This window comes from Chrysemys picta, chromosome 1 (assembly GCF_011386835.1).
Source record: "Chrysemys picta bellii isolate R12L10 chromosome 1, ASM1138683v2, whole genome shotgun sequence".
NCBI lineage: Eukaryota > Metazoa > Chordata > Testudines > Emydidae > Chrysemys > Chrysemys picta.
Genome location: NC_088791.1, coordinates 321471558 through 321498587, shown reverse-complemented (window position 1 = coordinate 321498587; position 27030 = coordinate 321471558). Strand labels below are relative to the sequence as shown.

At 42.0% G+C, this 27030-nt stretch overlaps 1 protein-coding gene across 3 annotated transcripts in view; it reads left to right on the top strand.

The window, feature by feature from the left end:
• DYNC2H1 (dynein cytoplasmic 2 heavy chain 1) overlaps positions 1-27030 on the top strand; it is a 418528-nt gene that overhangs the window by 36294 nt on the left and 355204 nt on the right. For all 3 annotated transcript variants that reach the window (XM_024099590.3, XM_024099589.3, XM_024099588.3), the window contains exons 16-31: positions 3650-3789; positions 3876-4104; positions 4767-4894; positions 12061-12176; positions 14457-14584; positions 16145-16294; positions 17242-17447; positions 18062-18217; positions 18309-18423; positions 18862-19032; positions 19217-19599; positions 23431-23563; positions 23648-23765; positions 24187-24299; positions 24401-24520; positions 26783-26933. In XM_024099590.3, the coding sequence (XP_023955358.2) occupies positions 3650-3789; positions 3876-4104; positions 4767-4894; positions 12061-12176; positions 14457-14584; positions 16145-16294; positions 17242-17447; positions 18062-18217; positions 18309-18423; positions 18862-19032; positions 19217-19599; positions 23431-23563; positions 23648-23765; positions 24187-24299; positions 24401-24520; positions 26783-26933 (2557 nt within the window). The remainder of the gene's footprint in view (positions 1-3649; positions 3790-3875; positions 4105-4766; positions 4895-12060; positions 12177-14456; positions 14585-16144; positions 16295-17241; positions 17448-18061; positions 18218-18308; positions 18424-18861; positions 19033-19216; positions 19600-23430; positions 23564-23647; positions 23766-24186; positions 24300-24400; positions 24521-26782; positions 26934-27030) is intronic.

Here is a 27030-nt window from a genome sequence, read left to right as displayed (position 1 = left end):
GTTCTGGCATCTAGATGTTACCATAATACTAGTAAATAATTAAAATAATCAGAAAGTTCTGGTGACCTCAGCTGCACTAGAGTTCATCCAGGATATTTGATGGGGGTCCTAAAACCAAACATCATAACAGGATAATGGTGAGACAGGCATATCAGACTCCCCAACTGAGTATCACATGTCAAAATTAATCAGATTGATAGATTAGACAAGCCTTTGGCAGCCTTTTTAGTTGCCATTACCTCCAAAAGACAGGTTTTGAAATTAGTTCAATTATCTATACAAGAGCCAAACTGCTGTTGTCATGAGAAAATGTCTCACCGCTCCAGAAACCTTTCTGCCCAAGGTAAATTCTTCTTTCCACCGTCCCTGGGAAATAGTTTTCCTATCATTTGTTCCAAACGTTGGCACTCTCTTGGAAAGGTTGTGGCATAAATGGGAATTGCTAGAGCTCTAAAGCATACAGAGTATGCACACCAATTTCCCCTGTTCATCTTTTTCCATCCAAAATGGCAGGGTCTTAGAATCATAGAATCATAGAATATCAGAGTTGGAAGGGACCTCAAGAGGTCATCTAGTCCAACCCCCTGCTCAAAGCAGGACCAATTCCCAGCTAAATCATCCCAGCCAGGGCTTTGTCAAGCCGGGCCTTAAAAACCTCCAAGGAAGGAGACTCCACCACCTCCCTAGATAACGCATTCCAGTGTTTCACCACCCTCCTAGTGAAATAGTTTTTCCTGATATCCAACCTGGACCTCCCCCACCGCAACTTGAGACCATTGCTCCTTGTTCTGTCATCTGCCACCACTGAGAACAGCCGAGCTCCATCCTCTTTGGAACCCCCCTTCAGGTAGTTGAAGGCTGCTATCAAATCCCCCCTCATTCTTCTCTTCTGGAGACTAAACAATCCCAGTTCTCTCAGCCTCTCCTCGTAAGTCATGTGCTCCAGACCCCTAATCATTTTTGTTGCCCTCCGCTGGACTCTTTCCAATTTTTCCACATCCTTCTTGTAGTGTGGGGCCCAAAACTGGACACAGTATTCCAGATGAGGCCTCACCAATGTCGAATAAAGGGGAACGATCACGTTCCTCGATCTGCTGGCAATGCCCCTACTTATACAGCCCAAAATGCCGTTAGCCTTCTTGGCAACAAGAGCACACTGTTGACTCATATCCAGCTTCTCGTCCACTGTGACCCCTAGGTCCTTTTCAGCAGAACTGCTACCTAGCCATTCGGTCCCTAGTCTGTAGCAGTGCATGGGATTCTTCCGTCCTAAGTGCAGGACTCTGCACTTGTCCTTGTTGAACCTCATCAGGTTTTTTCTGCCCAATCCTCTAATTTGTCTAGGTCCCTCTGTATCCGATCCCTACCCTCTAGTGTATCTACCACGCCTCCTAGTTTAGTGTCATCTGCAAACTTGCTGAGAGTGCAGTCCACACCATCCTCCAGATCATTAATAAAGATATTAAACAAAACCGGCCCCAGGACCGACCCTTGGGGCACTCCACTTGAAACCGGCTGCCAACTAGACATGGAGCCATTGATCACTACCCGTTGAGCCCGACGATCTAGCCAGCTTTCTATCCACCTTACAGTCCATTCATCCAGCCCATACTTCTTTAATTTGGTGACAAGAATACTGTGGGAGACAGTATCAAAAGCTTTGCTAAAGTCAAGAAATAACACATCCACTGCTTTCCCCTCATCCACAGAGCCAGTTATCTCATCATAGAAGGCAATTAGGTTAGTCAGGCACGACTTCCCCTTCGTGAATCCATGCTGACTGTTCCTGATCACTTTCCTTTCCTCTAGATGTTTCATAATTGATTCCTTGAGGACCTGCTCCATAATTTTTCCAGGGACTGAGGTGAGGCTGACTGGCCTGTAGTTCCCCGGATCCTCCTTCTTCCCTTTTTTAAAGATGGGCACTACATTAGCCTTTTTCCAGTCATCTGGGACCTCCCCCGATCGCCATGAGTTTTCAAAAATAATGGCTAATGGCTCTGCAATCTCACCCGCCAACTCCTTTAGCACCCTCGGATGCAGCGCATCCGGCCCCATGGACTTGTGCACATCCAGTTTTTCTAAATAGTCCCGAACCACTTCTTTCTCCACAGAGGGCTGGTCACCTTCTCCCCATGCTGTACTGCCCAGTGCAGCAATCTGGGAGCTGACCTTGTGCGTGAAGACAGAGGCAAAGACTTAGGGCCTCTATGGAAGCAAGATGTTAAAATCCTGTACCAGTTGACATGCTGTGCATTTGGGAAACCATTCATGGAGAGAATTGGGGTTCCCTTTACAAGGTACTTAATTGCATTGTGAGAAGAAATAGTCTGAGCCTCATCCAAGGAAGATTTGCCAAGTGGGTTTCCTTTCCTCTGCAGAACCATCCTTTAGTAGAAAGGTGCTGCAAATAATTCCTTAAATTACAAAGCTTTTGTATCATGTGGGGGGAACTTCCATTTCTGCTTATTATTATGCTGTAATAATAATTACAATTCTGCTTTGTTCTCTCCTTCCACTTCTGTGAATTACTGTTCACTACTTCTCATTTATTATGTATGAGGAGAGTAGCTATGCAGCAGAATGAGAAATTTCTTATCTGATAATGTTCTTCCGGTTAACAACTCTCCTCATTCACCCCACCCTGGTAGTCTGGTAAATGACCAGAATGCAATTTGTAACATGTGAACATTTTTCTCTAAAGAGGGACTTAAACACAATTGCCTCCTTAAGGTTACCGTATACCATTTTAAATTGGTTTCTTAATTGATGGAGTGTTTCTAGAGCTTTGGAAGAACTCTTCTGGGGGCCTTAGTTCAAGGGCTAGGCTCAGACCTGGAGACTCCAGCAACAACATTAGACTGTCTGAATTCCACAGGTGAGAGGAATAATCCATTTGTGATGAATGAGGAGAGAAACTGCTAACAGAAAAAGAATGATCAGTTAAGAAATTTATCATTCCTTTTGTCCTTTGAAAATTTGCTGCAGTAGTGTAATTGGTTTACAAAGTAACTTTTTACTGATTTTGAACTACATGTTATAGCTGTAGACTTCCTCACAGTGCAATACAACAGATTCCAGTAAAATTCTCTTTAATCACTCCTGCTAATGTGCTTTCATCCTGTAGAGACTGTCTTCAGTGACTAATGTCCTTGCTTTGAGAGACACGATCTAAAATGTATTTATTAAGTAATACTAATTCTTCAAATCACACAGGATTTTCAAAAACAGGTACCTAAAGATAGGCTTCTAAATCATAGGAACATAGGTATTTTCATACCAGATCAGACCCCTGGCTCATCTAGTCCAGTATCCTGTCTCCAACTGTGGCCAGTACCAGATGCTTCAGAGGAAGGTGCAGGCACTCCACAGTAGACAGATGTGGGACAGTCTGCTTCCATAAAGTCCTCATCCTAACATGTAATAGAGTTTGTCTTAAGCCCTGAAGCATGAGATATTTTTATCCCTAACAACTCTTTGTTTGCACTAAGTGTTATAACACTTTTTCTTATTATCCATATAAACATCTAGTCCCTCTTTGAATCTTACTAAGTTCCTGGGCTCAGTGACATCTTGTGGCACTAGTTCCACAGTCTCATCATGCACCGAGGAAAGATATGTAAATGAAATAAATGTTATTACATTTTAGGGTTTCCTTCCTCGTGATATGAAAGCATGGAGACAACACTGGAATCATCAACTCTATAAAGCTCTGGAGCATCAATATCAAATGGGTTTGGAGGCACTCAATGAGAATCTACCGGAAATAAATATTGATTTAACTTATAAGTAAGATATTTTTTCCTACTGTTAAAATATTATAGCTGGAAATTGTCTAAAATATTAATTTTTATATGGTTTGTTTCACTTTCTAGACAAGGAAGATTACAATTCAAACCCCCTTTTGAAGAAGTACGAGCTAGATACTACAGAGAAATGAAGAGATTCATCTCCATTCCAAATCAGTTTAGAGGAGTGAGTGAAACAGAAGAGGAGTCCATCTTCACTATTATGACTGAAAGAAATGCACGTGGATTTCTGACTACTTTCAATAAAGCAGAGGATTTGTTCAGAAGACTGGCAGAAGTTTCAAACCAATTTAAGGTTTGTACGGTATTTTGATTGAGTCAGACTTTTTGTTTTAGACCTAATTACAATTATTTTTAGGGATGAATCATTTTAGAAGAAGAGGAGCATTGATTTTTGTTAATCTCTGTTGTAGGTGCTGGAACTGCACCCGCTGGCTTGAAGTAGTTTCCATTATATACAGGGTTCACAATGTCGGTCAATGACTCTCAGCACTCCCACTATAAAAATTGTTCCAGCACCCCTGGTCTCTGAACATTCTGGTCCTGATTTAGCAAAGCACTTAACATATGCTTAATTTTAAGCATATGAGTAAGTTCATCCCTAGTCAACAAAACCCTTAAGCACATGCCTACCTTGAAGCATATTTGTAGTTCCCGTTGAAACCTTAATATTGTAAGAGACCGTCACCCCTTGTTCAAGGTTTGTTTTACAGTATCATTAAAAAGTGTGGCCATGTTATACCAGTCTATGCCTTCTGATTTGAGCACTGACTAATGTAAAATATCTTTGTGTGAAGAAGAGAACCTCCAGTTATCGTTAAAATGATTGAGTTGAAAGGGTGATAGATTAAGAACATAAAAATAGATTACTCTTTTTATTAATATTAACGTCAAGTAATGCTTCATAATCTTAACATTTTTCTTATTTTTTTCATAATCAAATACAATATTGAAAAGGAATGGATTATAATTGGGCAAGTAGATATGGAAACTCTGGTGGAAAAACATCTTTCCAGTGAACAAGATTGGGAAAAAAACTTTAAAGCATTAAAAGGGAAAGGGAAAGAAGTGGAACGCCTTCCAAGGTACAGTTTACCTAAACATTTTTGTGTGTGAACAATGGATGCTTTCACTGGCCAATCACTGTAGTGTAAATAGCGTAACAGAAATACACAGTCTATATGAAAAAAATCAGGCAGAATTTCAGCAGTGCTTTTTAACATCTGTGTACCTTTATACTTTTTTTAACTCCTCGTTCTTCAGATTAGTGTTACAGAACTTTATGACTTTGAGTCCAAACCAACTCCCATTGAAATCAACTGCAAGACTCCCATTGACTTCATGGGAATTGAGTCAGGCCCTTATAGATTAAGGCAGGGGTAGGCAACCTATGGCATATGTGCCAAAGGCGGCACGTGATCTGATTTTCAGTGGCACTCACACTGCCCGGGTCCTGGCCACCGGTCTGGGGGGCTCTGCATTTTAATTTAATTTTTAAATTAATCTTCTTAAACATTTTAAAAACCTTATTTACTTTACATACAACAATAGTTTAGTTATATATTCTAGACTATAGAAAGAGACCTTCTAAAAACGTTAAAATGTATGACTGGCACGCGAAACCTTAAATTAGAGTGAATAAATGAAGACTCGGCACACCACTTCTGAAAGGTTGCTGACCCCTGGATTAAGGCCTGATCAAACACATACACTAGGCATAGTGCTTGCAGCTCTTAACAGTTGAATTGACTAAGTACTGTTCCTGTTAATAAGTACTTGGGACCTTTAGGGCCTGATGTTGCAAACACTTATGCTCATGAGTAATTCATGCCTAAATATTTGTAGGATTGGGCCCTGAGGCCTTGATCCCACATTGAGATATGCCAGTGTGGACCCTTGTACCTGTGAATTCCCATCCACATGGATGTCAGTGCACTGCCAGAGTGCAGAAGTCTGGGTTGCAGATACTGTTGCAGGATCAAGATCTAAAGCTCCAAACCTGCCAGTACTTAAGTATGTACTTTACTTTATTCATGTGTAGTAGATCCTTTGACTTTAGTGACAGTATTCATGTGTAAAGTTAAGTACATGCAGGGTCAGGGTCTTAGCTGGTAATTGCTTCCAGTAAAACTGTATATACAGTGATTGTAGTATTTGAACATAATTACATATTGTGACAGACCCAGACCAGAGTCTGGTAGAGGGCAAATATACTGGTCGCTGGATGAGTAGTTTTCTGTTCCCTGAGTGACCAGAGCAGGGGCTGCACTAGTGTAATCAGAAACCTGCTAGAACCAGTTAAGGCAGGCAGGCTAATTAGGACACCTGGAGCCAATTAAGAAGAAGCTGCTAGAATCAATTAAGGCAGGCTAATCAGGGCACCTGGGTTTTAAAAGGAGCTGACTTCAGTTTGTGGTGCGAGTGTGAGGAGCTGGGAGCAAGAGGTGCAAGGAGCAGAGAGTGAGAGGGTGTGCTGCTGGAGGACTGAGGAGCACAAGCGTTATCAGACGCCAGGAGGAAGGTCCTATGGTGAGAATAAGGAAGGTGTTTGGAGGAGGCCATGGGGAAATAGCCCAGGGAGTTGTAGCTGTCATGCAGCTGTTACAGGAGGCACTATAGACAGCTGCAGTCCACAGGGCCCTGGGCTGGAATCCGGAGTAGAGGGCGGGCCCGGGTTCCCCCCAAACCTCCAAATTGACCTGGACTGTGGGTTCTTCCAGAGGGGAAGGTCTCTGGGCTGTTCCCCAACCCACATGGTGAATCTCTGAAGCAAGAAAATCCGCCAATAAGTGCAGGACCCACCAAGATAGAGGAGGAACTTTGTCACACTGGTGTCAAGAGTGGGATCTTGGGGTGCACAGTGCGGCGGAAGATGGAGGGTGATTTAAAAAAAAAAAAAAGGAGAAGGTTTATTTTTTTTCACCACAATGGATGACGTAATGCGGGCACTGATACAAGCTACAGCGGCCCAGCTGGAGGCTACCCGTGGCCCGGCTGCCGCCCAACAGGAGGCAGTGCGGCTGCAGCAAGAGACTAATCGCCTGCTGATGGACCAGGCTGCTCAAGACTGAGCTATGTTGCGGGAACTGGTAAACCAGGTCCCTTACAGAGCTGAATCGCGGCCATGATGGGACGCGGCTCATACGGGCCAGCTATTGGCTGCAGAAAATGACACGGGAGGATGATGTAGAGGCATACCTTCTGGCCTTTGAGAGGACAGCCCTATGGGAGGCCTGGCCTCGAGATCAGTGCTCTGGCATCCTTGCCCCATTCCTGTGTGGGGAGGCTCAGAAGGCCTACCATGATCTGCCTGAAGAGGCTGCGGCAGATTACCCCCAGCTGAAAGCAGAGATCCTGGCCAGATCTGGGGTAACGACAGCAGTGCGGGCCCAGCAGTATCACGGTTGGAAGTATCAGGAAGACAAAACCCCACGGTCCCAATTGTATGACCTCATCCATCTCGCACGAAAGTGGTTGCAAACAGAGTCCCGGAGTCCGGAAGAGATACTAGCAGTTCTGGTCATCGACCGATACGTGAGGGGCCTACCACCAGACCTTCGTGTTTGGGTAAGCCAGAACGAACCCTCCACCTATGACGAGGTTGTCACTCTGGTAGAGAGGCGAAGGACAGCGAGGGAGCTGACCCAACCAGTTAAGGAAGAGGCACCCCGGGTTAAACTAGCAGCACCAAGCCCTAAATTTCGGGTGACTGGGCCACCAGGAGGGCCCAGGTGGAAAAAAAGAGAGGCTGAAGGGCCCATCAGAGGCCACAAAGAGTCGGAGCACTGAGGGAGAAGCGGGTCGTGATGTTAGACTGCCCAAACCAAGAGACCGGGGAATGCCTAGGGCTCCATACAGATGTTATGCCTGCGGGGAGTGGGGACACATAGCTGCACAGTGTCCCAATGCTGAGGAGCCTATGCAGTGCAACCTGGGGAACTGGGCAGATCCATGCTCCCTAATCCACCTTGTGGGGGTCTCACTAACCCCACTTATGCATACCAGACCAGTGAAACTAAATGGGGTAGGGACCACTGCACTGATTGATTCGGGGAGTGCTATCACGCTTATCTCAGGGAAGCTCATGAAGCGTAGTCAGCTGCTGCAGGCTAAACGTACGGGGATAACATGTGTCCATGGGACAGTTAGTTACTACCCCACCATGCCAGTAAAAATCGAGATCCAAGGGAACACTACTGAGGTAGCAGCAGGTGTAGTCCCTAAACTCCCATACCCGGTGCTCATAGGGAGGGACTTCCCAGGGTTTGGAAACTTACTCCCAGTAGGGGGATTGGAGAAAGATGGGGACCCTAAAATTGGTGAGGCGTCCACAGCAGACTGTCAACCCCCAATCTTCTCTGAAATATCCCCAGATTTGTTCTCCACTCCCAGACAGGGTAGAAAGACAAAAAGGGAAAGAAGGGCAGCTAAGGCCTTGGGAACCCGAATACTGACCCAAAGCCAGAGGGTCGCTCTTGTAGGTAGGCGGACCCGCGCAGCTGAAAAGGAGGCCACGCAGGAGGGAGAAGCACCTGAGTCTGACTCCCACCCTAATGCTTCTGAACCAGTAGAGGCAACAGAGACTGGGCCCCTAGATCTTGGGCAAATTAGCCCCGGGAGAGGAAATTTTGGACGGGACCAGGCAGAAGACCCAAGGTATGACAACATTAGGAAGGAGGTGAATGAAATAGATGGAGTCCCCGTGGAAGAGAAAACCCAGGGACCGGGACCCTACTTCATAATGAAGAAGGATCTCTTATACTGGGTTGCACCAGTACAGGGGCAGAAGGTACAGCAGATCCTAGTACTTCAAAAACAGCAGAACGCTGTATTAAGTCTTGCTCATAGTCATCTTTTTGGGGGGCATTCGGGGGTAGAGAAGACCCTGGCACGAGTCCTACCACTGTTCTTCTGGCCCAGAGTACATGAAGAAGTGCGGAGGTACTGTGCCTCCTGCCCGGAGTGTCAGCTGCACAGTCCCCATCCCCACTTGAGGGCACCTTTAGTACCCCTTCCTATCATAGAGGTCCCCTTCGAGCGAATAGCCATGGACCTAGTGGGACCCCTGCAGAAGACGGCTCGGGGCCACCAATATATACTTGTTGTTTTGGACTATGCTACTCGCTATCCAGAAGCCGTCCCCCTGCGGAACACGGCCTCTAAAACTATAGCCAAAGAGCTGGCGGGGATCTTTGCCCGAATGGGGCTACCGAAGGAGATATTAACCGACCAAGGAACCCCATTTATGTCAAAGCTAATGAAGGACCTCTGTACGCTGCTCCATATACATACCCTGAGAACTTCGGTCTACCATCCACAGACTGATGGGTTGGTAGAAAGGTTTACCGAACCCTCAAGGCTATGATAAGGAAGGTGGTAAGTCGGGATGGGAAGGATTGGGACACCCTACTACCCTACCTTATGTTCGCTATCCGGGAGGTACCTCAGGCCTCAACTGGGTTTTCCCCCTTCGAGTTATTATACGGGCGTCACCCCCGTGGCATACTAGATATCGCCAAAGAGATCTGGGAAGAGGAACCCAATGAGGGGAGAAATATAATAGAGCATGTAATGCAGATGCGAGACCGGATAGCCCAGGTTACCCCTATTGTACGGGAACATTTGGAGAAGGCACAGGAGGCCCAGCGAACCAATTACAATCGCCAGGCAAAAGTGCGACAGTTCCAACCAGGGGATCTGGGTTATGGTGTTGGTACCCATGGCAGAAAGCAAGCTTCTGGCCCAATGGCAGGGGCCCTATGAGGTGGTTGAATCCGTGGGGGAAGTAACCTACAAGGTGCGGCAGCCAGGACGCAGAAAACAAGAACAGATTTATCACGTTAACCTTCTGAAACCCTGGCATGCACAAGAGGCATGCACAACGGTCCAAAAAACCTAACCCAGGAAAACAAGCCTTCCAAACAGGTGAGAGTGTCTCCCGATTTAACACCAGACGAGAAGAATGAGGTGTCTGAGATGATCTTCCGGAATCAAGATGTGTTCTTGACAAAACCGGGTCGAACAACCGAGACACATCACCACATCGTCACGAACCCTGGGGCCAGAGTAACAATGAGGCCCTATCGGGTGCCAGCGGCAAAAAGGGAGGAAATAAAAGCAGAAGTAAAAAAAATGCTGGAGTTGGGGATCATCGAAGAATCCCACAGTCAGTGGTCCAGCCCAGTCGTGCTGGTGCCCAAACCTGATGGCACCACAAGATTTTGCAATGACTTTCAGCGACTAAACGAAGTATCCTAGTTTGACGCGTACCCCATACCTCGCATAGATGAGCTAGTGGACCGTCTGGGTAATGCCGGGTACTTGACTACCCTAGACTTGACAAAGGGGTACTGGCAGATTCCCCTTGCAGAAGACGCAAAGGAAAAGACTGCGTTCTCTACACCAGAGGGTCTTTTTCAATATACTGTCCTCCCTTTTGGACTACATGGGGCCCCAGCTACCTTCCAGCTCCTCATGGACAAGCTATTACACCCGCATAACAGTTATGCTGCTGCCTACTTGGACGATGTGGTCATTCATACCCCAGACTGGGAAACCCACCTGGAGAAGGTGGAGGCAGTCCTCGATACCTTCAGGCGAGCTGGTCTTACAGCAAACCCTGCCAAGTGCACGGTAGGGTTTACAGAGGCCAAATATCTTAGCTACATTGTGGGAAAAGGTCTGGTAAAATCCCAAGTGAACAAGTTAGAGGCCATCCAAAATTGGCCCCGACCAAGTCGCAAGAAACAAGTCCGGGCGTTCCTAGATATGGTGGGGTATTACCGACGATTTATCCCCCACTTTACCACAAGGGCAAGCCCCCTGACAGACCTAGTGAAAGCCCATGGACCTGATCTGGTGAGATGGTCTGACGCAGCAGAGGAAGCATTCACAGACCTACGGACTGCCTTCTGCAGTAACCCCGTACTGATAGCTCCTGATTTCACCAAGGAGTTTATCCTGCAGACGGATGCATCGGAAGTAGGGTTGGGGGCTGTTCTATCACAGCTGGTCGGGGAGGAGGAACACCCAATTCTATACCTCAGTCGGAAACTCCTTCCAAGGGAACAAAAATATGCAGTGGTGGAGAGAGAATGCCTCGCTGTAAAATGGGCCATGGAAACATTGCGCTACTACCTGCTCAGGCTCAGATTTGTCCTCGTGACTGACCATGCCCCTCTTCAATGGATGCAGCGGAACAAGGAGAAGAACACAAGGGTGACCAGATGGTTCTTATCCCTCCAACCTTTCCAGTTCCGTGTGCAACACAGAGCAGGGAGCCGCCATGGCAACGCCGATGGCTTGTCACATGTGCATTGTCTGGCGTCCCAAGCTGCCCAACCCCTTGGCGTTGAGCACGGGGGAGGGATATGTGACAGACCCAGACCAGTGGGGTACAGGAGTCTGATAGAGGGCAAATATACTGGTCACTGGATGAGTAATTTTCTGTTCCCTGAGTGACCAGAGCAGGGGCTGCACTAGAGTAATCAGGAACCTGCTAGAACCAGTTAAGGCAGGCAGGCTAATTAGGACACCTGGAGCCAATTAAGAAGAAGCTGCTAGAATCAATTAAGGCAGGCTAATCAGGGCACCTGGGTTTTAAAAGGAGCTGACTTCAGTTTGTGGTGCGAGTGTGAGGAGCTGGGAGCAAGAGGCGCAAGGAGCTGAGAGTGAGAGGGTGTGCTGCTGGAGGACTGAGGAGCACAAGCGTTATCAGACACCAGGAGGAAGGTCCTGTGGTGAGAATAAGGAAGGTGTTTGGAGGAGGCCATGGGGAAATAGCCCAGGGAGTTGTAGCTGTCATGCAGCTGTTACAGGAGGCACTATAGACAGCTGCAGTCCACAGGGCCCTGGGCTGGAACCCGGAGTAGAGGGTGGGCCTGGGTTCCCCCCAAGCCCCCCAATTGACCTGAACTGTGGGTTCTTCCAGAGGGGAAGGTCTCTGGGCTGTTCCCCAACCCACATGGTGAATCTCTGAAGCAAGAAAATCCGCCAATAAGCGCAGGACCCACCAAGATAGAGGAGGAACTTTATCACAATATACACACATTAAGCCACATTTATTTGTGCACTTCTATATGAACAATTTTCTGAGTAAAATATTAAACTGAAAATATTAAAGATAATTTATAAGTATTGAACTGACAGTTTTTAAAGTTTATTATGTAATATGTATCATAATTAGCATATTGCCTCTACACTTTTGTCTTTTTCTTCTATATTTTGGAATCTTTCACATTGAATCTTGAAGCACCATCAAGATAGATTGTTTAATTGTTAATTGCAATCCTGTGAAGACTGTGATTGATGATCTTATTCAGAAGCTTTATGATGTTCTTGTTCTATCTTTGAGAAAGTCCATACAAGGTAAATAATTTTGAGATACAGTGGTGCCTAGTTGGTGGGTTTTTTGTTTTGGTTTTTTTTTGCTTTTGCTTTTGTTGTGTTTGTTACATATAGTAACCTTTTTATTTAAAAAAAAAATCTTTTATCCTTGGGAATACTGAAGTGCCAGAGTTATTTTGGAGCAAAAGTAGTATGTTTTTAGTTTTCCATTAAGAGCCTGATACAAAACCATTCAAGTCAATGTTTGTCTTTTCCATTGACTTCTTTGGGTTTTGGATAAGATGCTGTAAACTTAATTTGGCCAAAACTATGCTAGAAATAATCACATCTATATTAAATTTCTTGTGTATTCCTCTTCTAGAAAAGATTTCTTGCAAGTTTTTGAGAGTAGTTGAGGATAGGGAATGGACAGAATTCCTGCTCCATCCTTACATTGATACAGGGGAATGGTATATGCCAGCAGCAAATTATTGCCCACCGTGGAGCAAGAGGGATGGGAGAGGGAACTGTGTCTCGAAGGGATGTCTTTGAGGCACAGTGTCTAATGATGTTGCTCTTACAGACAGTGCTGCTTACACATCACCAAATGCGGAGTACTGTGCCTTAAGGCACAATCTAGCCCAGGGGTTCTCATAACAAATTTTTTGGTGGCCTCAGGGTGCGGTCACCAACCAAATTCAACACCAACTTGGTGGCCACTCGGACAATTTTATATTTATATACCTAATTAACTTTAGGAAAAACAAATAAATTACAATGATTTGGACACATGTATGTGCATATTTATTTATGTAGGATTTTTTTGTTTTTATTTGCAGACTCAATAATAAAAATGTACAATTGTCTCTATTCTTTACTGCATCTGAACAGAATAGAAACACAAATAAGGTGCTTTGCACGCTCTTGTCTTTTTTGTTGTTTCTTTTGCTTTTTTGGTTGCTTTTTAAAAAAGACTTGCTAGCTAGTAAGTCTCCTTCTGTGAAAAGTGAAACTTGTATGTTAACATCACTTTTCACAGCCTCCCAGCTAGCTACTAAGTTTGCTGTGAAAAGTGATATTAACAAGTACAAATACCCCTTTTTACAGCAGGTTTACTCAGCCCTGGAAGGCCAGGGACAAATTAAGTCCTGGGTGGGGAGGTAGACAACATGGGCCTGGGAAAATGGGGGCAGGGAGTTGCACCTAGGGGACGGAAGCCTGAAGCCCCATGCCTGGGGGATGGAGCTCAAAGCCCCAGGGCTAAAGCATGACCCCAGCACCTCTGGAAAGGTGGGGAATTCATTGGGCTGCCTGCTTCTCCAGTGTTTGTGTCTCCAGAGGGGGCCTTGTTGGGAGGGGCCACTGCTTTGCCCCCCCAGTCACCACCAGAAGCTGTGGCTGAAAGAAAAGCCTCTGGTGGCTGCAGTGGCCGCATTTGAGAAACACTGATCTAGCCCATACGTCTGTTGGGATTTATAAACTCTGCAATACCGACATTATGAAGTCTGTATTTCGATTGCCAGAGTATCATCGAGCGGTTAGGTTGTCCACAGCGACAGGCTGCAGTCTTTGTAGTTTGCAGTGACACAGACTGGCATAGCCTATTAGCCCTGCTTGGACAGTTTATTTTTTTAAAACAATAATAGACTTAGTTTCCAATTATTCCACCCTGACTCATATTGAGTAGCACCTCACTGTGGGCAAAATTGTATCCTTTAGACACGGCTATAAGTAAAGGGTGCTACATAAACTACACTACCCCAGCAGTACGCCTCTACTGGCAGCAAATTACATGACAGCTTAGCCATGTTGGCTGCTGTGTTTTGGAGGCAGAGCCAAGTCTCTGCCCATCTCCCACTCCTTCCTTCCCACTGCTCTGGGAGAGCAAGGAGTATGTGACTGGACCCATAGTCTAGGTACCTGTGCAGAGGTAATTCTTATTCCCCCTTATTGCCCTGTTATTAATCTGTTTATGGTGTTTACATGACTTTTATTGATTTAATATCTGAAAAAACAACGAGGAGTCCTTGTGGCACCTTAGAGACTATCACATTTATTTGGGCATAAGTATCCTCACAACAGCTTTGTGAGGTAGGGAAGTGCTATTGTCCCCATTTTATGGTTGGAAAACTGGAGTACAGAGTAAGTGGAATAGGGAATTAAGCCTGGGTCTCCACGGTCCCAGGTTAATCCTGTAACAACTGGACCATCTTTCATGTAGTCCAAGTGACTGTCTTGCACACCTATTTATCTGATTTTTAAGACTGATATCATGGATATTTTTATTTGTAATAAATTTGTTTTCCAATATTCTTTACATAGCTCATCTACATGATATTTCATCGTTTCTTACTGATGCCACGGAAGCATTAATAGTTAGGCCCCAGACTGTAGATGAAATTGGAGAAGATAACTTAAAGTATGGAAATTTACAAGAAAAAAAAGCAGAGGTAGGATTTTATTTGATCATAGTCAGGAAAATATCTAGGCAAAAAGTTTAGTCATGTTTTAGTATGCCTGAGCAAAATACTTTTCAAAGTATTATTAGTAGAGTTTGTTACAACATTTTGTTGTTGTTGCTTTTAATGTTTTTCTTGCTTCTTCCTTGTGTTTTCTGCCATTTATTGTAGTATTTGTTATACTGGTTCATAACACCAAACCTCACTAACACAGCAAATTCAAAACCAGAGTGGTTTCCCAGACCTTTAGACTATGATGATAACATTTGGCTTCCATTAAAATGGGGGAGGGGAAGATCTTAAAATCCTTTGATTAAATTTTAGCTTCATCTTTAAAAATCCCTGCTTCTTTAATATGATGCATATTTAGGCCAGGTACCAATGGAAAGCCTAGTGGCAGCTGAGTTTTCTTCTGCAGACCACACTTATGCAGGGAATGAACTCACCAGGAAGGTACCAAGTTGCTGAGAGTAAGAGAGAGAGCAAGTGAACTATATTGCAGGGCATTGCTACTCAAAAAAGAACGTTTTTAAAAAAAATGACCTCCCATTTACATTTGCTACTGCATCTAAGAACGTTGGATAAATTTGTTTCTGCTGAAGTGATTGTCAGTGAATTAATTACAAATATTTACACTGAATTGTCATTATTAGTCTTCAATACCAAACACTTGATTGCAATGAATGGGCACTTCATCCTTCTCTTACAGCTATTATTTCAGTCACTTTGTCTGCATACTCAGTAAGATAACACTGTATTGGTTTAACTTTGTTGTAACAACTAGAAATATGTGTGTGTATGTACATATATATATTTTTTCAAATGAATGCATAAATTCTGTAGAAATTGTTTTGTGGAGGTGGTGGATATTGGAGGGGATTAAGCCTCCATAATCCACAGAGCAATACTGTGCCTGAGTCTCAGTACATGTTGTCTTCACATTATTGTGAAAAGAATGCACACAAAACAGGGCATTTTGGGACATATTCTTTAACGTCTTCTTTTACTTCAATTTTTCTGACTTTTGTAGTGTTACTTACTCATAATTTTTGTAGTGATTTTTAACTGATTGGGCTTTTTTAGTGTATGAAAAAATAATCTCTGAAACAATCAGGTGACATAATTTTTTCCCTTATTTTCAGACTCTAAATGCATTCTTCGTCTAATATATCAATAGATTTTCCATTTGTTCTCAACTTCTCTCCTCCTGCTTGCTGTTTTCATACATATATTATTTTTTTTTAAAGCTTTGATCCACGTGAGTGGATGCCTGTACCTGTGAGTAGTCCAATTGACTGATTTGGTATAAGCCTTCACTTGAATTTCACACATTTCAGGATCAAGAGCCCCTATAATTGCTCTGTATTGTCTCCCATGTTTACCTTTGCATAGTTTTACTTTGATAAATATTAAAATAATTAAATATAAATATGAAAATATATAAATATTCTTGATTAATGACCATTGTGTCTTTATTTAAATGTTTGCATAAAAATGCCACATTTTATTGAAATTCTTTCATACATGTATAAAATATCTTTTCAACTTTAGATTTTTCTCCAGTTTCAAGAAGCTGAAGATAAAAACAAGCTTTTGCGGACCGTGGCTGGTGGAGGTTTAGACACAATCAGCAACCTGAGAGCTATGTGGGATAAATTTGAATTAATGATGGAAAGTCATCAGCTTATGATTAAAGAACAGGTGAGAATGAAGGTTTAGTAATTCACTCAAATTCACTGATCTCATTTTGAATTAGTCAGAAGACACATTTTTTTCTCCTGGATTAGCCCCCCCCCCCAAGATGTAGCAGTTTAGTATTGGCACCAAGGTTAATGGTGTGAATGAGAGCCTTTATAGAAAGAACATCTAAACTATTGGAAATATTACTAGCATCAGCTGATAGTGCTGTAGGCCCCGATCTTGAAATGATCTCTGAGCCCCTACAAAGTACCAGTGAAGTCAGCTAGGGTACTGTGCAGGTGCAGGAGCTCACTCTAGAATCACGACTATGTTTCACCTCATGTATTTCTTTTTATTAACTGAAATGAAAAGAATACAGTAGTTTAAAAATGAACATTTGTCAACTTTACAATGTTACTACAAATGTTATTAAAATTGTTGCATAATATTTTTAATTTTTCTGAAAATGCATGCTAAATATTATGTCCACAATCCTGCAATGGACAACATGCAGGTGAATTGCTGGGGCTCAATGGAGCCAATGCAGCCACAGTACTTTTACTGTGTGCTGCTGATTCCATGATCATCACCCATATTTTGAACCTGTAGATGGTTTTAAAAATGATAGTTATTATCTATTTATTACCATTAAGACCTGTAATAAAAGATGTGGGTATAAGGAAAAACTGTTTATCAGACCAAGGTAGCTGACAAACCAGTGAGGAGCAGATGTAAATATTATATGTAACTACAGTGGATATAAAATTATATAATATAAGATCAGGAAATGCATATCCATACCAGATTCTCTTAAATTTTGAAATATTTTAAGGAGAAGAGTAAAAAAATAGTACTCCATTTTGAAAACAAGTGGAAAGGTTGTTGTTTTTTTTTGTCTTGATTAGATATAACTTTGTAGATATGAATTACTGAAGGAATACATTTTATTTTTTTAAACTCGTTTGTAGATTGAAGTGATGAAAGGAAATGTGATGTCACGTGTTAATGTGTATCTTCAAGAACTAGAAAAGTTTAAAGCTCGCTGGGATCAGCTAAAGCCCAGCGATGATATCATCGAAACAGGTCATCAGGATATGCTTGAGAAAAGTGCTCAGACCATAAAGGAAAAGAAAATTGAGTTTGATGAACTTGAAGCCACAAAGAAAAAACTGATGTATGTGTATTTCTTTGTATATAGCACATTATTTTATGGATGTTCTGCAGTAAATCATGCAGCAGCAGCTTTTTGGTGGGTCAGAAAATATGAACTAATAGTTAACTAAATATGAACACAACAGATAATTTAATAAATCCTATTTTAATTGTATTTCAATGTATAGTTTAATCTTCAGGGACTTACTTCATTGTTTTATATAACTTGACTCTTCTGAAGTGGAAGTTCTGAAAATCTGTTAGGCTTTGAAGCACCTGAATTTATGCACTAAATGGCAGGTGATTCTATATAGGATACTACTTATAGAGAAACACAATTAAAGATAATTTATTTTTTCCTTTATATTTTTGGGAGACAAATTAGTACTCTTTTCTTAATACAAAAGAATGGAAAAAAAGAAGAAAGCTGTGAATGCTAGGGAAGGCTATTGCATATAATAATTGTCTCTTATGCTACTTTTTTTTCTGCTTGGGGAATGCAACATAATATGTTCTGCTGGACAGTGAAGTCAATGGACTTACTCACATTGGTAAAGTTAACCATGTATGACAGCATGTCCAGGATCATAGCGTCAATATGCAATATTATAACAATGCAATGATCTTTTTATTCAGCGAGGACTGCCATCATTTTGAATTAGAAGAGCCTGATTTCTCTTTGGCAACAGCTGTATGGAGAGATATTGAGAGCTGTGCAGAAGTATGGGCACTATATGAAGAATTTCATCAAGGTTTTCAGGAAAAAGCCAAAGAAGACTGGATTACTTTTAGGTCTGATTTTGTTTTTAAACTTTTATGCATGATTATTGGTTATTGCAGTACCGTGTTATTGTGCTCTTTTTAAAATTTAATTTTTGTATAGGAGTAAGACTTACTTGTTTGAGGAATTCTTGTTGAACTGGCATGACAAGCTTAGGAAGATGGAAGAACACACTGTAATGACTGTGAAGTTGCAAAAAGAAGTGGACAAATACAAAGTAAGATCCTTATTATACAAGGGGAAATCAAAGCAAAATGCTTTCTGGTATTACTGGGTAATATGCTTCACTCTTATATTTACATGGAGGTCTGTTTGTGTATTAAAGTGAGCCTTAAGGATATTTTGTGCTCAAAGTATCAAATAATTCATTTCAAAGTACATTTGAGCTTCTTTCAGTGAACAGGACAATCATTACAGTTTTTTCTCAATTTGTTTGAGACACATTTAGTAATAAAACAACCTTAATGGCATAATACCAAATACTAAAATTAGTGTATTGAAAATACAAAGTAGATCTCAATTTAAACAGATTTATTTTCAATACATAGTGGGAAAATATATTTTTGTTATGTTTTGACAGTACATGACAGTAGGACTGAACAGATATAGTTATTGTAAAAAACTTGGTATATTCCAATTTGCATTATTCCCTTAGATGACACTTCCTGTCCTGAAATATGTTAGAGGAGAACATCTGTCTCCAGATCATTGGCTGGACCTCTTTCGTCTTCTTGGTTTCCCTAGAGGCACTAGTCTAGAGAATTTGTTGTTTGGAGATCTACTCAAAGTGTCAGATGTAATTGTAGAAAAAGCAGCAGCACTTAAGGTATGAATTATTTCACAAGTAATGCTATTAATTTTTTATACCAAGTCATATGTTCTATATGTTTTTATTCTTTTTTGGAAACGGAAGTTGTGTATTTTTCTAATAAAGCTGTTTTCCTCTGTTCATTTATATGTTTTCTATTATATAAGTAGTAATTTTTTGTGTGTTTTATATTTTAAAATAGGATTTGAATAGTCGGGCACAAGGTGAAGTCACAATCAGAGAGGCCTTACGTGAACTTGAGCTCTGGGGTGTTGGAGCAGTCTTCACATTAACAGATTATGAAGACAGCCAGAGCAGGACTATCAAACTAATTAAAGACTGGAAAGACATAGTTAACCAGGTTGGAGATAATCGCTGTCTTCTTCAGTCCCTAAAGGACTCTCCATATTACAAAGGCTTTGAGGATAAAGTGTCTATCTGGGAAAAAAAACTTGCTGAGCTGGATGAATACCTGCAGAATTTAAACCAGATTCAAAGGAAGTGGGTGTATTTGGAACCCATTTTTGGTCGTGGAGCTCTACCCAAAGAGCAGGCACGCTTTAACAGAGTTGATGAAGACTTCAGGTCAGTGTTATTAAACACAACTTTATTTTGTATAACGTCCTTCGCACAGCTGTAAGCCAAGATTCAAAGTGAATCATTACAAAACAAACAGGATGTACAGGGAGATGAAGGCATGCATAAGGATTTCAGCAAAGGTTGCATTGAGCAGGGCCGGCTCCAGGCACCAGCCCACCAAGCTTGTGCTTGGGGCGGCACCTGGAGGGGGGTGGCGCGGTGCTCCGGCTCCGGCCGCCAGGGAGAGCGGAGCCCCGGCTGGGCTCGCCGCCCTCCCCCCGGCACTCTGGCCGCCGGGGAGAGCGGAGCCGCGGCGGGCTCTCCGCCCTCCCTCCGGCGCTCTGGCCGCCGGGGAGAGCGGAGCCGCGGCGGGCTCACCGCCCTTCTCCCAGCGCTCTGGCCGCCGGGGAGAGCGGAGCCGCGGCGGGCTTGCCGCCCTCCTCACGGCGCTCTGGCCGCCGGGGAGAGGCTCGCCGCCCCACCCCCGGCACTCTGGCTGGTCGGGGAGAGCGGCCCTCCCCTGCCGTGCTGGGGGGGAGACGGGGGGCGGCGGGAGGCTTTTTTGCCTGGGGAGGCAAAAAAGCCAGAGCCGGCCCTGGCATTGAGGCAATGATATAGAAAGAATTAGTGTTGCAAAAGAGATGATTGATGAGAAGATTTATTGATATGGGATATGTAAAAAGAGAAGGAAGGTTCTGAGTCAAGTATGATGGCCAGGGTTATGAACAATGCAGGCAAATAGAAGGTCTTATTTGAGAAAGGAAGTAGAGGAGATGTTGAATTTTGAAAAAATATTTCTTGCCGAAGAAAAGCACTTCTCTTTCCAAAAAAATTAGACTGAAGGAATTTGAGATGAAACAACTTTACTTGATCAAGACATGCAGAGAGGATTACACTGCTCTAGAGCCAAAATGCTTCTGAAATAAATGTAGTGAAACGTTACTAATTCTGGATCACTGAGAACAAAAATGATGCTTAAAATTGTTGATTGGCTCTAGTTTTCAAGATATGCTATTAGGTCAGTATATGACCCTTGACTTGGGAATGGCGGAGGATATGTGAGTTATAAAGGGAAGGGATCTCAATTTAAACCAGAAAATACATCTTTGACTGGATCTATGAATAAATCTATGACTGGGTTTGGACAGTACTTGCTTTTTAGGTAAAACAATGAATGATGCAATCTGAAGCTGGTATTGAGTCATACATGATATGAATTGCATCATGTTATTCCTAGAAGTCATGGTTGAAGCAATCATAACGAAGCTTACATCACTCTGCTGAACAAATTACCCTATATCAGCTCTAGAAATCATACAGTGTCGTGCTCTCTTATTTGTCAGTGTTTGATTTTGCAAAGGGACACATTTCTGTTTAGCCAAAGTGAGCAGAGATGCCTCGTACTTGTGTGAACAGTGCAGATAACTTCTGCTATGTTTGTGGTGAAGTGACTTTTGCATCACAAAAGCGCAGTATAACCACTATGGTTAAGAAAGCCTATCACCTTTATTTTGGCTGCAAAATTGGAGATCAGGACAAGAGGTGGGCCCCACACATATGCTGCAACACTTGTGCAACAAATCTTCGCCAGTGGTTGACCAGGAAAAGGAAATCTATGCCTTTTGCAGTGCCAATGATTTGGAGAGAGCCAACAGATCACACCAGCAATTGTTACTTCTGCATGATGCCTCCAGTTGGGAAAGGTGTGTCAAAGAAGAAAAAGTGGACTGTGCATTATCCAAACATTCCATCAGCTATACGCCCAGTACCCCACGGAGAAGGACTGCCGGTTCCTGATGTACTAGAATCATTCTCACTTGAGTCAGACGAGGAAGAGGAAGAGGATGAAACTTCTGGTCCTGAACCATCAATGTCACAGGACCCACATTTTCTCCCATCCTCCTCCTCTGAACCACACCTCATAACACAAGGTGAACTGAATGACCTTGTCAGGGATTTGGAACTCCCCAAGAGTAAGGCAGAGCTGTTGGGCTCCAGACTACAGCAGTGGAATCTCCTGGCAGGTGATGTTAGGGTTTCCATGTTCCATGACCGTCAAAAGGATCTTGTCCCATTCTTCATGGAAGGTGATCTCGTAGCCTGCAACAACATCAATGGTGTGATGGCAGCCCTCAACATCCTTCACGATCCAGATGAGTGGAGACTGTTCATTGATTCATCGAAGACGAGTCTTAAAGCTGTTTTACTGCATAATGGCAATGTTTTGCCATCAATTCCAGTTGATCATGCAGTCCATATGAAGGAAACCTATGACAACATGAAACAACTTTTGAGGTGCATAAACTATGACCAACATCAGTGGCAGCTTTGTGGCGATTTGAAGGTTGTTGATCTCTTGCTTGGTCTGCAGACTGGATACACAAAGTACTGCTGTTTTCTCTGCGAATGGGATAGTCGTGCAAGAGATTCCCACTACATCAAGACCGATTGGCCACTCTGACAGTCATTGGAGCCTGGGAGGAAAAATGTTCAGCATCCACCACTTGTTGAATCAAGGAAGATTTTGTTACCACCCTTACACATCAAGCTGGATCTGATGAAGAACTTTGTAAAGGCCATTGACAAAACACAAGCAGCTTTCAAGTACCTCCGTGGAAAATTTCCAAGGTTAAGTGAAGCTAAGATAAAGGAAGGTGTCTTTGTTGGTCCTCAGATTCGTGAACTTCTTCGAGATGATGCATTTGACCATGCACTGCGTGGCAAGGAAAAGACAGCATGGAAAGCCTTCCAGTAAGTGGCAGTAAATTTTCTCGGAAACAACAAGGCAGACAACTACAGGTTGTTGGTGGAAAACCTCCTCAAGGCATACAAAAGCCTTGGTTACAACATGTCACTAAAGATACATTTTTTGCACTCTCGTCTAGATTTTTTTCCACCGAACTGCGGAGCAGTGAGTGACGAGCACGGCGAGCGATTTCACCAGGACATTGCAACAATGGAGATACGCTATCAGGGCAAATGGAGCCCATCAGTGCTTGCAGACTATTGCTGGACAGTGACAAGAGATGCTCCATTTAATGAATACAAGAGACAAGCCAAGAAGCGCCGAGTAGACACTGAATAGGACTAAACTATGTACATAATAGTTTTTTGCCTTTTGTTTCATAATAAATTTTATTTATATAACCCTTTTGCTGATTTTTAAAAGTGTTACATAAACAGGACAGGTGAAATATTATCATGTAAAGCAACCATAAACACATGAAAAGACCTAGGTTTACAATGTATGATTAAAACTCTACTATCTACACAATATACATAGACATAAAATGTAAAAACTTAACTATCTTAGAAACAGTAGCCAATCAATTGTTTTAATTGTCATATTTGAATTCAGCACATCAAAATACATAATAAATAGCACATTTTATCTCTGAAGCAGATGACCTTCTCAAAAATTGTAGACCAGTGTTATCAGAGAGCAGATTTTAGAGGTGTCCAAAGATACACACAACTGAGTTTCTTTAGATATGGTAGTTGAGCTTAAAAATAGAGCTGAAATGACAGAGATGGAGGCTCTTAGAAGAAAAAATGGTCAAAATTTTAACTTAATGGGACTTCTTGGATAGAGGGGTCTTAATGTAAAGGAAGAGTCATGATCAGAAATAGTATGATAGGTATAATAATCATGACAGATCTAGCTAATGTTTAACTGGAAGAAATTTGACATAAATTTTGCAATTTTTATATTCAGATATTGACTGCTGAATATTACTTATCTGTTTCTTGAGTTTTAATCAGATGTTTAAAAGAGAGATATTTGGACAAAATGTAGTGGTAGATTTACAAACAATTAAGGTTATATTTTTTTTAAAGATCCATAATGATAGATATCAAGAGGGACAATAGAATAACATCACTGAATGCTCGGACAGGAATGAGGAATGCGTTGATTACCCTACTTGACCAGCTTCAGAGATGTCAAAAATCCTTGAATGAATTTCTGGAGGTACAACTGCTTATCTTAATATATAATTTTATAAAAAGGCAATACTTCAGTGCTTAAAACAACAATTCTTTTTTTTTTAAACAGGAAAAGCGTTCAGCATTCCCTAGATTCTATTTCATTGGAGATGATGATTTATTAGAAATCTTGGGACAGTCCACTAATCCTTCAGTGATTCAGTCTCACCTTAAGAAACTTTTTGCTGGTAAACTAAATTAGTATTTTCATAATACATTAGTCATCATTTGTAAAATGTACTTATTCGGAAGTACAGTCATTTGATGCTGAAGAACCTATTCTAGAAATTGTTTCTTTACTTTCTGTTACCATAACATAGCTTAGAAAAGGAAAATGTTTTTGATATTTCACCATTTATTTGGCAAAAAAAGAAAAAAATATTTCAAAATATCTCTGACTTTTGAGGGACTTTTTATGTTGAGCTACTTAATTATCATAAATATTGTATTACGTATACAAAAAGAATTGATTTAACTTTTTTGACTATTTCCCAAGTAACTGCTCTATCAAGAAACAAATGTTTAAGAATTCTACAGTAAATCATCTAGATTGTATTTAATCACTTGCTGAGCTTAATTAAAGAGATATTGTTATTTTCTGATTAACAGGCATTAATAGTGTCGGCTTTGATGGGGACTTTAAAAACATAATTGCAATGAAATCTTTAGAGGGAGAAGTTGTGCCTTTTAAAAATAAAATTCTTCTCTCAAATGATGTTGAGGTAAGGGAACCAGGTCCAAATGCATTACCAGCAATTGTGGTAAATATGTTTGCTATGTGATTTGTGATTTTTTTTTCTTCCCTCTATATTTTATTTGCCAGGTTTGGTTAAATCGTTTGGCTTTGGAGATGAAGGACACATTGAAACAATTATTGCTTGACTGTGTTACTGCTGGAAGACGTTCACAAGGTTCAATTGATCCATCACTCTTTCCTTCCCAGGTAGTGAGTGATACAGTCTCATCTTGATTTAGTCTCAGCATTGAAATATAAGTAACTCAATTTCTGAATGATCCTAAGGACAGGTCTGCTTGGGAAATATATACGGACTTCAAAAACCAGTTGATTTGCTGTATGCCTTGATTTTAAGTAGATAGAAATTATTCAGAATGTGCAATGTTATAAGCATCTGTAGAATGGAACTCTTTGCTCACTTGGGAGGTTGATTCAGTGCCCATTTAAATAAATGAGAGTCTTTCCACTGATTTCAATTGATGTTGAATCAGGTCCCTGGCTAATCAGTGATGCAGAAACTGTTTCCTGCTATTGATTCAAAACAGCATTATTAGACTAGTTTCTGAAGTTCATGCATAACTTGGGTAGAAAATGCTAGTGAAAGAGAATGTACTAATGACAGGTTGAAGAAAAATATAATATAAATACTAGCTAACACTATTAATTTGAATTTATATTGCTTGAACCAATCCTGACTTAATAAATATTTGCAAATAATATATACAGTTTTTTAAAATGTAAAAATCATAGGCACAGTGAGTTATCAATATGACCCTAAGAATGTATATTCATTCAGACTAACCTTTTGTAATGATTTAGGCCGTGATCCTGCTGACTGATATGTGTGGGCAGATCCTTGTGTCCATGTGAAACCCCGTTGATGTTAATGGAGTCCATGTGCGTGCAGTGAACTGCCTGTGTGGGCTTTTTAGTTGAAATAAATCTTCCCTTCATGTGTGTATACCACTGCAATCTACTTCCTTCCTTCATCATGCTGAGAGTATGGGAGTGCTGTACACCACAGTCTGACTCTCTCCTTATGTCATCGATGTTTAACTTTTCCGGCTTTACCCGAATCACATGGCCAAAGCAAAGGGTGGAATTTTGATGAGAAGAGAATTCCTATTCTGTTTAACTTATGGAAGTGGAACCCGTAGTTCAGCATGTGTTATGTGTGAATCCATTACAGCTCGTTTTTCTCAAATGCGGCCACTGTAGCCTCATGCAGCCATCAGGGGCTTTTCTTGCGGCCACAGCCTCCTCGACTGTGATGGGGTTGGGGAGGGAAAGTAGCACCCCCTCCCCTTTCCTGTTGCACTGCCTTGGTGTTGGTTGCTGGGGCCACCAGCAGGAGTTTGGCCCTGCCTCCCTCTGCAGTCACCTGGGGCACAACGCTGTAGGACCAGGCAGCCAGTGAGTTCCCCACCTTCCCAGGGACAGTGGGGCTCAGGCTCCGGGCTTCAGCCCTGGCGTAGCAGGGCTGCAGACTCAGGCCACAGGGCTTCAGGCTCCAGCCCCCCATTGCCTATCCCACCCACTCACCCTCATCTCCCCTGGCCCCCATTGCCTCCCCTGACTCTCCATCCAGGGCTTAATTTGTTCCCAGGCATGGCAGGGCTAAGTAAGTCTGCTGTGAAAAGTGATACCTGTATGTTTGTTAATATCACTTTTGACAACAGACTTACTCGCTAGCAATAAAGAAATTACAATGATTTGGACGTGTATATGTACATATTTATTTGGCTTTCCTAAAGCTAATTAAGTATTTTAGGAAAAAGTGTGAGAGAGGCCACCAGCAAGAATTGGTGGCCGCACTCTGAGGCCACCAAAAAATTTGTCTTGAGAACCCCCATGCTTTTAGTCGAGGAAATGCCTGGTTTAATATCAAGTTTTGGCCAAGATGTTGATTCTCTATTCTTCTGATTATTACTAAGCTCCTCACTCTGAGCATGTGTTCAGAGGGCATTGAAATTTGGTGTGAATAAGGGGAGAATATTGTACTGGCAGTGAGTAGCTCTCTTTCACCTCTGTCATATTTTTCGGGAGTGGAATCGAAGGGAGGGAAGGAAAGAGAGAGACACACCAATTTACAAAGTATTAGTGAAACTGGTGAAACAAATCCACATTTCTTCCTATTCATGAACAGTTGTTCTTCAGTACTGTGGAGATATTGCACCTAAGGGAATAGCTATACTAAATTATTTTGCAGCTGTTTGTTACATTTTAGTAAGTTTTTAAATACAATTATATTTGCTCCGGGGGCACCTTTAGAGTAACTATGTTTTTTTTTTTAAAGGGATAGTGGAGTATTGGCATGATAACATTTAATACGCTAAAATTTAATACACTAAATAACACAATTTTTATTTAAACAGTAAGCTTTCATGAGAATTTATAAATGAGTTGAAAATCTTTTGTCCCTCATGGTTACCTATTTCTAAAACTTTACTTTACTCTTTCTGTCAATAGATTCTTTCCTTGGCAGAACAAATTCAGTTCACTGAAGATGTTGAAACTGCTATCAAAGAACATAACCTGCATCAGATAGAGTTAGAACTTATGGCTAAACTGGAACATTATACCAGCATAGATACTAGTATGGAAGATCCAGGGAGAGTAGGTATGAAAAATGATCATAAGTGTATAATTCCTTAAAATAAATGTAAAGTGCTAAGCAATCCAATCCTCTGAGCTAGAAATGATATTGAGTGACCTAC